This window comes from Plasmodium berghei (genome assembly GCF_900002375.2).
Source record: "Plasmodium berghei ANKA genome assembly, chromosome: 6".
NCBI classification, from domain to species: Eukaryota; Apicomplexa; class Aconoidasida; order Haemosporida; family Plasmodiidae; genus Plasmodium; species Plasmodium berghei.
This window is the reverse complement of record NC_036164.2, coordinates 524,735-540,031: the sequence shown is the minus strand read 5'-3', so window position 1 is coordinate 540,031 and position 15,297 is coordinate 524,735. Positions and strand designations below refer to the sequence as shown.

At 22.0% G+C, this 15,297-nt stretch overlaps 4 protein-coding genes across 4 annotated transcripts; 2 read left to right on the top strand and 2 right to left on the bottom strand.

Moving 5' to 3' along the window:
- Window positions 1-459: 459 nt before the first annotated feature.
- PBANKA_0612500 (mediator of RNA polymerase II transcription subunit 8, putative) lies at window positions 460-1,059 on the top strand (the record flags this gene model as incomplete). Its single annotated transcript, XM_034563761.1, has 1 exon — window positions 460-1,059. One exon carries the CDS (start codon window positions 460-462, stop codon window positions 1,057-1,059), a length of 600 nt encoding a protein of 199 aa, XP_034420625.1.
- A 489-nt stretch (window positions 1,060-1,548) lies between these two features.
- On the bottom strand, window positions 1,549-4,812 carry PBANKA_0612400 (conserved Plasmodium protein, unknown function; the record flags this gene model as incomplete). Its single annotated transcript, XM_034563760.1, has 1 exon — window positions 1,549-4,812. One exon carries the CDS (start codon window positions 4,810-4,812, stop codon window positions 1,549-1,551), a length of 3,264 nt encoding a protein of 1,087 aa, XP_034420624.1.
- Window positions 4,813-7,351: 2,539 nt separating this feature from the next.
- PBANKA_0612300 (conserved Plasmodium protein, unknown function) lies at window positions 7,352-9,850 on the top strand (the record flags this gene model as incomplete). Its single annotated transcript, XM_034563759.1, has 1 exon — window positions 7,352-9,850. The coding sequence occupies one exon, from the start codon at window positions 7,352-7,354 to the stop codon at window positions 9,848-9,850; it is 2,499 nt and encodes an 832-aa protein (XP_034420623.1).
- A 658-nt stretch (window positions 9,851-10,508) lies between these two features.
- On the bottom strand, window positions 10,509-14,264 carry PBANKA_0612200 (conserved Plasmodium protein, unknown function; the record flags this gene model as incomplete). Its single annotated transcript, XM_034563758.1, has 1 exon — window positions 10,509-14,264. The coding sequence occupies one exon, from the start codon at window positions 14,262-14,264 to the stop codon at window positions 10,509-10,511; it is 3,756 nt and encodes a 1,251-aa protein (XP_034420622.1).
- Window positions 14,265-15,297: the final 1,033 nt, after the last annotated feature.

The window sequence follows — 15,297 nt, the reverse complement described above, 5'->3', positions numbered from 1 at the left end:
TTTCCACATTTTAATTAAATTTAATTAAATTTGAAAAATTTGTCGCTTTTTTTATTTTATACGTATCGCCATTATGCCTTATAATAGTTTTTCATGAACGCAAAAAAGAAGGCGACTTTTTTTTTCTCATATCTAAAATTAATAACTATTTAATATTATAATTAAACAATGAATTTATAGTTTTTACCCATTTCTATAAAACTGAAAAATTTACACTATATATATTTTTTTTTTCCAACTTTAACCTTATTCACACTGGAAATAAATTTTGTATATAAATAATTAACTTATATGCTTAGCTACCATTTTTTTTTTTTTTTTTTTTACATTTTCTTGATTATTTTGTAGATCTCTATTAATTTGATGCCAAAGTCAATCATAAATTTTAAGGAAAACTGATGAGGTATTCCTAGTTCAATATAAAATTATATTATTGTATATTCATAAAATAAAAGCAATATGAATGAACTATATGAAAATAGAAAAGAGGAAGACGAAAATGAAAATATCGAAATAAAAATTAATAATATCGCCAATAAATTAGCAAATATTTTATATATTACAACTGTTTCTATGAAAGAAAATTTTGACATTCGAAATAATTTACCATATGCCAAATTAATAAATGATATGAAATCTTATTGTGTAAATTTAATTCAATCTATTACAAATTTAAATAGCAATTTATACAATTTAACATGCTTACCTGTTCATACAATACCGAGAAATCCCTATAACAATATTCAGGATGTTAATACAATAACAAACAATATAAGTGTTGACGATACTATTGATAAAATTAAAGAAAATAAACATTTACTTATAAAATTTGAAGAAAATTATAACAAAACCGATTTTAATAAAATAATCAAACAAATTGAACTATTTAATGACAATATATTTTCAGCGTTAAATAATTTAGAACATATAAAAGTCCCATTCAAATATGAAGAAACACAAACCTATGGAAATATTTTATCAGAGCGATTGAAAAATAAGCATAGAGATCATGAGCACTTGGAGGTATATATTGCTAAAATGAATTATGGAATTTTTTAACATTCTCAAATTGTTTTATTTTTTTTCTGAACGTTCAGAAAAATTTGCACAAAAAAAAAACTTTTTTATGTATGTGTGCATTTTTTTGTGTCCAAATTAAAAATATCGTGATATAAATCTATTAAAAAAACGATGATACATCTTAAGATGAATTGCAATATAATCAATACATATCACATAAGTATATATCTTGAAATGCATGTATATTACTCACATAATAGGGTAAACATTAGCTAGCTATAAAATAAAAAACAACTAGCCAATATTTTTTTTCACAAACTAAATTTACACCGCTACTTGTTTTGAGTATCGTCATGCCAATTCATTTATATCGAATAAGCACAAATTTGAGTTTACGCACCCCTTTTTTAAACAGTATTTCATGTACCTTTTTTCTCATATACTCGTTTATTTATTTATTTATTTATTTATTTATTTATTTATTTTTTTTTAATTTTTTTATTTATTTTTTTTTGTAACACTGTGTAACTAGGTGTTTATATTGCTCACATTTCTTCCAAGAAACGGATCAAAATTGGCATTCTGCTTAAATACAATATTGCTTTTATTTAAGAATGCCCCTTCAAAATTCGAAGCCATTTTTTCACCTCGATCGTTTTCACTATTCTTATCAACATTGCCAATGTCACATGAACTTGGATTCATAAAATTTCTGTACACTAATAAATTGTCATGCAAAATCTGTTGAGAATTTCGTATTTCAGTTTCATTACTTATTTGATTATTATTAGCCCCATGACTAATCATAGTTGTAGTATTGGCTGGATCATTAGTAATATTATCATTGTTGTATGGATAAGTTGATTTCACTTTTGAATTTATATGATGTTCAAGTGAATTGTAATTATATAGGTTATTGTTTCCCATATTGTTCTCTAAATTGTTAAGAACCTTTTCAAAAAGGTTTTGTTTAAATCCATCCATTGGTTTATTATTTATATCACCAACATATTTTCGTGTATTATTTATATTGAAAAAGTTTTTTTTTTTTTGGATATCCTTTTCTTCGCCAAAACCTCGATGATAATTGGAATTTGGGCTCGATATATTTATTGTAGAATTGCTATCATTTCCATACCCATTTCTAATATGCATTGGATTAAAATCATAAGAATTTATGTTGTATACTAAATTGTTTAAGTTATGAATAGAAGGATTATTATTACTAACATATGGATTATTATATCTATTAATATAATTAGCTTTATTATAAAAATTATTATCATTGAAAGTTGTTAATTTTTCATTATTCTCTTTTTTCATTTTAATTATATCATTGGAATTGTTGTAATAATAATCATTTCTACATTTATTATTATTGTTATAAAATAAATTTCTTTCATTATTCTGAATATTCCAAATTGTTCCATCTACTATATTATTTCCATGTCCATTTTCATTATCATATTGAACAGTGAAATATTTTTCATTCCTAAACCCGATTTCTTTCCCTTGCGTCTGAAATAAATTCATTCGATTTATATTATTCATTTCATGCATACTATATTTGTTGACATTTTGTATAACATTATCTTCTAATCTTTTATAAAGCAAAGAAGAATATTCATTGTTTTCATCAGCCAATAGAAATTGTAAAAAATGACCACTAAATGATTTATTCGATGAATTTTCTGAGTTCATAATATTTCTTTTAATATTATGAATACATATACTTGCTTCTTCTTTTAAACTATCAGGAACTGAATTATATTTTATTAACTCAAATAATGCAAACAATCGTGCATTTTCATAACCATATACCGATACTGAAAATTGTTTACTTTTTTTTTGGAAATTTGGTGTATTCATTTTATTTATATTTTTATCAACATCTTTTGTATTTTCTAACTTCATTATAGAATATCTATCCATTTTACTTTCTTCTTTCTCCCTTTCAATATTTTCTTGATTTTTTTGGACAAGCCATTCAGCTCTCCAACATTCTTTGCCTCTTACAATTACTTTATATACTCTTCCCGGAATTTTTTTTTTTTTATTTTTCTTTCTTCTTTTTTTATCTGGAATACCATATAGTTCGTCTTTATCATCTTCATCTAATTCATCTTTCATTTTTATATTTTTTTGATCCGTTTTAATCATTATATTTTCTCTATTTTCATCATTCTTTATTTTTCTTTTACATTTCATTATATCTGTGTTGCTATTATCATTAATACAATTCAATGTTGTAAATCTCAAATCATCTGACCCCTGAATAATCATCATATTATTTTCAATAATATTATTTGTTGTTTGTTCTATGTTATTTATATTTTCAACTTGGGCATGAATATCACCAGAATTCTGTTCATAAACTTCTTTGCTCATACCGTTAATTATATTGATCGATTTATTATTTTCGGTATTAAAATTTGTTTTATACATATTTTCATCCCCCTGATTGTCATGAAATAGCTGTCTGTTTATATTAAAGTTAAATACTGCGTTTTTATTATGATCATTAATGTTCATGTTGATATTTTCTTCGATTTTACAATTCTTACTTATATTTATTTTCTTTTGTATCGTATCCTCTTCTATTATCTCATTTAGATCGGAAGCAACTGCTTCAATATTTTTAAGATCATCACTTCTATTGTTCATATCTTCATTTGCATTAATTTCATTGTTGTTATTTACTAAAAAGTAATTTTGCAAAATATTTTTTTTTTTTGTTTCTACATCGAAAAAATCATTTTCATGTATTAAATAACTTTTATCTTTAAAATTGTTATTGCCTATAATATTATTATTTTGATAGCTATTAATTTGACTTCCGATATTATGAGGAATATCTTTTATTTTATTTAAATAGCTAATACATTCATCCCTATATGTACCAATATCATGTATAGAATAATCTTGGGGGTTAATAACATTTGTTTCTTTATTCATAATATATGTTTGCTCTTTTTCCAATTTTTCATATTTACCATTACCATCCAATTTTATTTTTTCATTCATTGAACTAACTGTTTCATAACTACTTATATTTTGCAAATTTTGTTCATTCTCGTTGCTAGCTAAAACTGTAGATGCTGACGTTGAATAGTAACTTCTCTCAAATATTTTATCACATTTTATTAATGTATCCTTATTTTCAGATATTCCTAATAATAAATTATTATTATAATAATTTATATTTTCCTCTGAATCTTTACAACTTTTTTTGGGGCCATTTGTGTTAGCATCCGAATCTTTCTCATAATCACATTTACTAATAAAAAACGAACATTCACATTTAGAGTCTTCATTAATTTCGTCAGAGTTATGTACAGGGTTATCACCATTGATATTATAATTATCTCCATATTTATATTCTTCATCAACTTTTTGTGATGATAAACATGGATCCATTTTATCTGACTTGGAACTATCTATCTCAGAAATATTTTTTTTATCATCTGTTAATATTTCTTGAATTGGTTTATCTTCTTTTTCAATTATATTAATATAACCATTTTGCTTTGTATATAATAATTCATTAAAACAATACTTTTCTTTTTCTGCATAGTCGGATGGTATATTACTTATTTTATTTTTGTCTTTTATTTCTTCCTCTATTGTCTGGAAAGATATACCTTTTTCAGTATTATTCATTTTGAGAATAGTTGAATTAAGAATATTATCTTCATCGCCTTTTTCCATAAATGTGCAACTATACATATTGTTTCTACTATTGTCTAAATGGTTAGTTGTTTTATCCAGTTCTTCGATTTTCTTAGAATTCATTTTGTTACCTTTTATGATATTTATATATTTTTTTTGCTTTGAAATGACGCAAAATAAACCGAGTTTTAATTTCTAAAATTTAGGAAAATTTTATCTTAAAAATACGACAAAATAAAACACAATGGAATGATATATAAATTAAAACAAAACAATCAAATATGACTACATAAATAACAACAATAACCGAAATTTGCCGGGTAACAAGAATATTAACAAAAGTAGGAGAAGGAAAAAAAATAATACATATGTAGACGCCTTCTCTAAAATGTAGTTTTTGTTGTGATAAAATTTATTTAACACAAACAAAAAACGTTTTTTTACAGTTAGGGAGAATAATAAATGCTTTTTGCATATTTTTTTTTCTCCCTTTTAATTTAGCTAGATTAAAAAAAAAGCTAGCTACATAAGTGTGTTAATATTTTTATCATATACCAATTATAGAATTCTATAATAATATGACAAATTTTTATCACTTAAAAAAATATAAAAAATCATGAATTATCATAAACAAAAAAGTATGCTAAATCATTTATCACGCAATGAATAAATTTAGAACATTTGAACCATTCGAGGATTAAGTATAAATGCATGGTGAATAAGACCAAAAAGAATGCACACACACATAAAAAAAAATATAAATACCCATATACATGTACACGTAATGTACATACATGCACGTGCATGTAGAAATGGGTGTATATAATCTTTAGAAAATTATAAATAATACACAACAATTATGTATATATATTTTTTTTAATAACATACCTGCACGTGCATAAAAAAAGGTCAAATAGCTAGATTATTACAAAAAAAGAAGTGCAAGAAAAAAGTGGAACATATCATTTTATATGTTTGAATTAAGAATACTTTTATTGTCTTAAAAAGTGTATATATATTTTAAGATGTGTGTTTTAAATATTATTAGAAATTAATTAGTAAAATAATGAATAGATAAAATGTTATTTTTTTTGTTTGCATCATAAGGTATAATTTCTATTTTTCGCCAACACAAGCCTTTTATTAATTCAACTTTATTATAGTTATTGCTACTATTAATTTATTGTTGTTATTTAATTTTTAAATATATTACAAAAAGGAAAACCATATATTTCAGTCTATTGTTAATACATATTAAAAAGGACAAAGAAATGGGACTATATATTTATGTGATTAAGAAAAAATGAATTTGAATAATATATATATATATATTTTTTGTCTTTAAGGTAGTTATATATAGATATAGAAAATTGTGTATAAAATAAGTTTCTAATTAGATGAAACATTTCCTTAATTTTTTGCTTTTTTTTAAAAAAGAAAGTAAAATATATTATATATACCCCTTTATTATATGTGCTTTACAATTTAGGAAAATTTATATGTTATACAAAATAAATAAAAAAAATATATTTATACAAAACATAAATATGCATATAAAGTTTAATATTTCCTTTTCCTATACTATAATTATTTAAGTAAAATTTCAATTAAGTCTTTTAAAAAAAAATATAATAATATTGCTTTATAGACATATTAACTATTTTTAATTATATTAACCATGCAATAAAAAATGAAAGCAAATGAAGAGAAAAAGAAAGAAAAAACATACCAATACACATTTTTTTAAACAATTAATATATTTTTTGGGAACAATTAATTTACTTATTTTTAATTTTTTCGGAATTAACTTAAAAGATATATATAGAATTTGCTCTTATTTATTCATGTAAGAAATATGTATATATAAAAAATCAAAAAGGAAAAATTAATCCTTAACTTTCTTTTCCCTATACTATAAATATATATTATATATATATGATATTTATTATTTTTTTATTTTATTTTATGCTATTATTCAAATTAAATCACAAATAATTCCTATATAATAGGGCTAGTGCATATAGTATCTTTATTTTATTACTTTGCATCATTCTTAATTCCAAATTTGAAAATAAATAAAAATAATTTACATTTTCTCAAAATTGTTTTCGTTTAAAATCTGAAGTATTCATCATATTTATGCATACATTTTTTTAAATGCTTAATGTACATAAATATACGTATATATATTTCATAATATATACATAAAAAAGTATAAACAAGCACATAACATATGTATGTATATATTTGCATATTTTGGGGCTAGTTCCTTCAGTAGGCATATTTTGCATGTTTACCTTTTTGTAATGTGCAAATGTTTTGTATTTTGTTTTGTTATAAAACTTTTAAAAAAATATATCCTCATTTTTTCGTGATAATACGATTTTGTAAAAGTGGAAAATTTTTGTAATTAGTAATTTATCAATCGAATACTAATATAATAGCTGTAGTGGTTATGCTCTGTATCGTTCATGTTGCCAGGTGTTAGCCCATCGGAATTTTGCATCTACTTTCCATTCATTCTGTAGTTTGTTTGCATCTATTTTCCAGTTTAAAATTGACCATAACAAGTTGGGTTCTACTCACTAAGCCCCTACGCTCATTGAGTTGACAAAAAAAAATATTTTAAAACCATTTCAATGGAAAAGTATAAAATATAAATATGGATAATAAGGATGAAATAACATCCATAGGGAATAAAAACAAGGATGAAGAAATATTCAAATTGAGAAAATTAGTATCAATATTTAAAAATGAATGTAAAAAATTGAAAGAAGAAAATGATAATTTAAAAAAAAATGAACGTTCTGAATCTTTGGAAAAAAAAAATGAAAGTAACGTAGAAAATAGTGATGGAAATGTAAGTGAATATGGAACTGATATTCAAGAAAAAAATGAAATAATTAAAAGAAGTATTATCGAAAAAAGTTATAAAAAATTAAAAGATTTTACTATACTATTAGAAGATAGATTAAAAAATGTAAAATTAGAAAGTGAAAAAAAGTGTGTAGAATTAGAAAATAAAATAGAAGAATGCAATAAAAATAAAAAAATATATATAACAGAAATTGGAAATTTAAAAGAAAAATTAAGAGAACAAAATTCAGTTATAGACGGATTAAATAAAAAAATTGAAGAATATAAAATTTATTTAAGATCAGAAAAAAATGTACAAGCATGTTATGAAAATAACATAGATCAAACTATTGAATATAAAATCGAAATTCGAAAATTAAAAGAAAATATAGAAACTTTAAAAAAGAATAATGAAATAACATCAAAAGAAAGACAACAATATAGAAGTATGATTATATTATGTTCACAATATAAAGAAAAGTGTAAACAAATACCAAACTTTCAAAATAAAATTGATTTATTAGAAAATCAAATAAAAGAAATGGAAATTTATAAATATAAAGATAATGAAAATATAAAAAAACTTACAGAATTAAAAAATACTATAATAAACAATCAAATAGAAAATAATAATTTAAAAACACAATTAAATGAATGGGTCAATTTTGCAAAAATATATATAAATAGTAAATCTATAAATATAGATACATTGAAAAAAACAATGAACGAATTAAACAATAAATATAATGAAGCAAATTCTACAAAAACCGATCTTGAATTTAAGTATAGAAAAATAGTTGTTGATATAGAAGTTCAAAAACAACTTTTAGAAGATAAAAACTTTGAATTAAAAATCCTGAAAAATAAAAATATGCGGCTTGAAAAAAAATATGAATTTCTAAAAAAAGATTACCTTCTTGAGTTTACTAAAAATAGCACACATATTTCAACTACTTCAATATTACAAAATAAAAATGATGAAAAAGGAAATGAAGATAATTATAAAATTGAAGACATCGAATCAGTTTTACCAACCAATATATCAAGTGTATTGAATGAAAAATATAACGAACATGATAGTGAAGAAATTAAAAAAAATAAAATTGAAAATTTATTAAAATTAGCCCAAAATTATAAATATAAAATAGATTTCTTTCAAAATGATAATTTAGAAAAAGAAAAATTAATAGAAGAATTAAATAACAAAATAGACAAATATAAAACAGATTTTGAAAATACACAATTAAAAGAAAAAAATATACAAGTATTTACACAAGATTTATTATTATACGAAAAAGAAATAAACTTTTTAAAAGAACATGCTGAGATTTATAAAAAACAAATTTTAAATCTTGAAAATGAATTAGCCAATATTAACAATTTATGGAAAGAAGATAATGAAAAAAATGAAATTTCAATAAAAAATTTAAAAGAAGCTCTAAAGAAAGCTCAGTTTGAAGCCAAAATTTTAGCAAACTCTTCATCTTCAATTAGTGGAAAAAATATAATAGAAACAAAAGACACAAAAAATGATTCTACTTTTCTTTATAAAGATATTGATAATATGAATTCTATCGATGAAATACAAATCAAAAATTTAAAAAATGAAAACTTATATCTTAAGGCGAAAATAGAAGTAATTAAAATTTATTATGCAAATCAAATAAAAAGTTTTAGAGAAGCCTTTTTATATATTTTAGGGTGGGATATACAAATAGAACAAAATGATGAAGAAATATTTTTTATATTTACATCTATGTTTTCTACTCATGATGGGAAATTTATATTTATCAAAGATAAAATGCAGAATGACAAACGATCATATAATAAAGAAAAAGACGAATATGAAAAATTTAAGCGCATCAAGTTGGAGCATGATCCCACTTCTGACACATCTAAAATTGATCCCACTAGTGAAAAGACGAAAGATGAAATAAGTTACAGTACCGAGCAAACCTCCCAATGTGCTGTTGAAAAAAATCTTGATACAGATGAACAGTTTTTTGCAGGGTTGTTTGGAAATAAAAATCAAATTAATGCAGAAAGAATTATTGATAAAATAAATTTAAAAAATACTAATATTAATATGTCAACAATTATGAAAGGGTGTAAATATAATTTGTTACTCCAAGGATATTACAGTATTAAATGGAATGAAAATGCTGAATGGAAAAAATATATAAATAAAATGACAACTTATCCAATTCTTTTATCATTATTATGTATTGAAGAATATAACAGCATTAAATCACAATATCACAACAGTTTGTGCAAAAACTCAAGGAGTATACTTTTCAAAATATAAACATAAAACTTGAAAAATACATGTCTTAATATTTTCATTTACCACATTTTTTCTATGTTCATATAAATAATATTAACTTTTTCTATTTTTTTAAAACTAGTTATATATTTTCACAATATTTTATATATTTGAAAAAAATACAATCCTGAAACAAGCCCATATATACATATACAGTGGCTTGTGCACTCTGAATATATTATCGTGAAAACAAATTCAATAATCACGAAACTTGCAAATATACGATTTACGAATCACTTTACCTATCGAATTTTATTACCAAAATTATATATGTCAAAACGTGATAAAAAATAAAATTAATCCAAAAGAGCAAAAGAGCAAAATACCAGAAGCAGACAAAGATGGTGTACATGGTTAATAGTTTGAGTAACTAAAAACTTGCATATAAATATTATCCCAATTGGAAAAAAAAAAGACAAACCATATACTGCACACACATAGGTATTTAATGTGCATCAATTGGATTACTAAACAAAAAAAATTATAAAATGCAATGCGCAAAATATAGGTGAAAAAGAAATGCGCAAAATATAGGTGAAAAAGAAATGCGAAAAACACAGATTAAAATAAAATTAATAGAATTAAAAAAAAAAAAAATTAGAGGATCATAATTTGTGCTAAATGTGAAAATAATTTCATACTAAAAGTCCTCTAAAAAATCATCAACCCATTCTTCATTTTCTTCTTTTTCCCATTGCAAATTTTTTATTTGATTAATAGTTTTTCTTTTTTTATTAACTTCTTTATCTTGTTCATAGTCTTTTAATGTAGCATTTTTATTTTTAAAAAATAAATTATCGTCATTGTTATTTTGATTCTGATTATCATTATTTCTTTTATTAATTTGATTGCTTGGAGAAATATTCATGTTATTTATATCTTCGTCAGGATTATTATTATCAATATCATCATTTAAGTTTTCTTCATGTGCTAACTCATCTGTTGATATAGACGATTCACAAAAGTTTCCACTTTCCTGCTCATTTAATATATCATTATACATGCTATTATTTAATATTATTATGTTTGAATATTTTTTTAAATAATTTAAACCATCATTAATTTTTTTAAATACTGTATAATATTCATTATTTGTTTTGGGTTGTTCAACATTTATAGCCAATTTTTTTTCTATATCTAAAATTGTTTGTAAATCTTTATTCTTATATATATAATTCTTTAATTTGGCTTTTTCAAATAATAATAAAAATTTTTTTTTTTTTAAATCCACTTGGCTTTTTAGAGATCTACACAAGTCTTTTAAATAGTTTAATTTTTCTACATTTTCAATAATATTATTTTCATAATCATATATTTTTTTATTTAATATATCAAATTTATTGCTTTTTTCAAAATAAAAATTAAAACTTTGCATATATTCATTATTGATATCACTTCCACTTTTATTCACTACATTATTTTCATTTCCGTTTTCTTCAAAATGTTTTTCTTCATCAATTTCACTTTTTTCATTATTTACACATGTAGAATTAACTATATCATTTCTAGATGAAACGCCTGAATTAATTCCAGGTAAATTACCATTATTCAATTTAGTAGACATAAGGATATCTGGTATAATTAACGAATCAGAATAAATTAAATATTTGTTAAAAACATTTAACAATTTACTAATTCCATCAAAATCGAATATCATACAAAACCAAGGAGTATTATGAAGATTTTCTAAAATTTCTGCACGATTTTTATTTTCTATTTTTTGTATATCACTAATTAAATTTTCAATAAAAACAGACATATTCTGATATATCTTTCTTTTTAAAGGTTCAATAATATATTTGGGGTTTATATAAAAAAAAACTTTGGTTTTATTTTTTTTAATATTATTTTTAAATGTCTTTTCATCATTCTTTTCATTCTCTTTTTTTTTTTTATTTTCTGCATATAAATTTAATTTTTTCAGTTCATATATATTACTATTGTTACTACTACTGTTATTATTATTGTTACTACTATTGTTATTATTATTGTTGTTTGGATTATTATATTTTCCTGTTAATATGTAATTGCTTTGTATCTCTCTTTCCTCATTTGAATTAGAATTAGAATTAGAATTAGAATTGTTTTGTTTTGTAGTTAAACTGTCACAATCTATTCCCGCAACCATATTTCCAGCATTTGGACCATACTCATTTGAACTGTCTCCAAAATCCTTTACAATCAAATTATCACTAACACTGTTAGCAGTGTTATCTGTTCTATTCTTTATTGGTGTACATATTTGTTTTAACAAATTAGCATAATTATCTGTGGTTATTATATTATTAGAACTTATATTTTGTATGGTATTTCCTACACCGCTTTTTTTGGGGATTTCAATATTTTTAGATATAATTTGCTCATTTATTTTTATTTCATTCCCTCCATCTCGTATTGTATTCAGCATATTATAATTTATGTTGGTACTAGAAATATTACTACATGTATTTCCAAAATTTTGAATTTCAGGTACATAATTAATTTGATTATTATTATTTACATTGTTAAAATTATTTACATTGTTTACCATATCAATCCCATTTTTGTTATTTAAAAAATCCATGTTTCCATTATTTATAGAAAAATTTTTTATATTTGATGAACTATCATTAAGAATCATATTTTTTTGTAATTCATTTATGTTATCTTTATCATTTAAATATTCAAAATTTATTAAATTTCCTCGAACATTTACTTTATTATTTTCTACATTATTTATTCCTGTAACAATGTCATTATACATGTTATTCATTTTAGAAAATTTTGAAACATTTTGTTGTATATGAGATATATTAGTATTATTGTAATTGTTTATATTTGAATGGGATCCAGTATTATTAACATTTGTTTGTTTTAATAATATATTTTTGTTAAAGTTTGAAATGTCTGTATCAATTACATGCATGTTATTCGAATTTGTCATATTTTTCATATTCGGGTTGGTTAAATGCCCACTAATTTGGTTTGCTATTTGATTATGCATTACATTATTTAGTGTGTTATTTCCAATATTATTATTGTTATTATTCATAATATTAACATTGTGTGTATTCGGCCTATTATAACTAGCCAAATTCCCAGGCGTATTTCCAATATTAGCTAGTTGGGTCATGTTGTTACCTCCAATATTAGAATTAGAAGTATGTGTGTTAAAATTATTTCCCAACATTTCTTGATTCATATGATTAATTATCAAATCATTGTTAGATTCAATTCCTTTAAAAATTTGTATATTATCATTTTCATACATTTTTAAATGTGCATTTTTATTTTTTTGATTATTATTGTTGTTTCCAATAAGTTCATTGTTTGTTGAGTTAAAGCTGTTAAGTGTGTTTTCACTAGTAAACTTATTTCTGTGTTTATTCATCAAAATGTTTGTATTTAAAAAATTGTTTAAATTATTTTTTATATTATTTCTATTTAAAGTGTTATTAGTTTGTCCACTAAGATATATATTATCACTATTCATATTATTATTATTGCTATTCATATTATTATTATTGCTATTCATATTATTATTATTGTTATTCATATTATTATTATTGTTATTCATATTATTATTATTGTTATTCATATTATTATTATTGTTATTCATATTATTATTTTCACTGTTATATATTGCATCCGTTTTTGTTCCTTTATCCATCACATTACTATCATAGTTATTTATATGTTGATGATTCCCTGGAATATTTCCAGTATTTATGTTTAATTTATATGAATTAATATATGAATCATTTATATTATTTTTATTTCCTACATCTATATGATCAGAGTTAAGATCATGAAGAATGAGTTTAGTATTTCCATTAATATTTGAATTACTATTAACATTGTGAATATTCATATTTCTAGATTTTGTAAATGATTTCATATTCAAATTATTAAAATCCATTTTATTATCTCCATGTTTAAAATCATTATACATATTTTTATTTAATATATTGTCCTTTAAAATATCATTACTTTTTAAATTTTTATTAAAATTGTACATGTTATTTAAATTTCCTATATTATTAATTGAGGGGTTTATACTATTATTACTATTCATGTTTTTATTCAAAAATAACAATTGGCTATTTGAATACCCAGAATTCCCATGAACTGCATTAAAATTTTGAGTATTTTGGGTTGAACTGTTAATATACTCATTTTCAAAATTCATAGTTTTACTTCCTTGATGTGTTAAATTTGTATTTGAATTTATATTCTGTACATTCAGTTTGCCTATTTGCATACGTTCATTATTATTACTAATATTTCTCATCGGTATATTACTACTATTATTGGATATGCTTATATTCTCTGAATGTTCATCAAACTTTAAATAATTTATTTTTCTTTCATTAAATCCTTTAAAATATATCTTCTGTGCAAATGCATTATTTTCCATTTATATTAAAAAATAACAACTGGCGAAGAAAAAAAAGAAATAAAAAATTAAAGCATTTATGCGCCGAAAATACAAATTTATATGCATGTTTGTGTGAAGAAATATGCATAGCAAATTTATAAATAAAAAAAAATATGTGTACGCAATATTTATACCCTTTGCATGCACATTTGTGTATTACATATCACATAAATAATATTCATATAATCAGCATATATGCATTTTGTATTATACTATATAAACAAATTTAAAAAAAAGGCAAAATGAAAAACTTTATATGGCATATGCAATGGCTAATTTTGTATTGTTCTTTCTCTTTTTTTACGAATACGCAATTTCTCAAACATTTAAATTAAATAATAATAAAAATAATACTTTATTCTTATTATATATTTTTTTTACCTTTTAAAAAACGCACAAATTTGTTAAAAAGATGAAAAATTAAATTAAATGGTGTATATGTATTTAATATCAATAATATTATTAACATACATATTTGCATGTATGCGTACATAATATTTTTTTTGCCTAAGGTATTATAAATGCAAATTATATGACTTGTCATATATTATGTGTATTTTTTTTATTTATTATTATTTTTTTTTAATAATTGTGTATATTTTTATTAACATGAAATACGCATTACAGTTTGTTCATATAAAAATGTTAAAAAAAGTAGGGAACAATCCAATTTCAATGTCTTTCTTATACAAAAAACGAAAAGAAAAACACAAATAAATAGGAACAAAAAGGAAAAAAAATAATGAATAAAATAATAATATGAAAATAATGAATAATAAAAATATATTATACATATTAGTGCATGTAATACTATACTATTTATTTGTGCCTGAATTATAGTGCACACACAAAAGTTTCCTGAACGTTTCTGAAGAAATCTTGAGGAACGGATAGACACAAAATTGTTCACTAAATATGAATATATATTTTAAATATAATAACACGAAAAAGGCAGCGTAAAAAATATAATAAAAAATATTATAAAAATAATAATAACATATAAACAAATCAA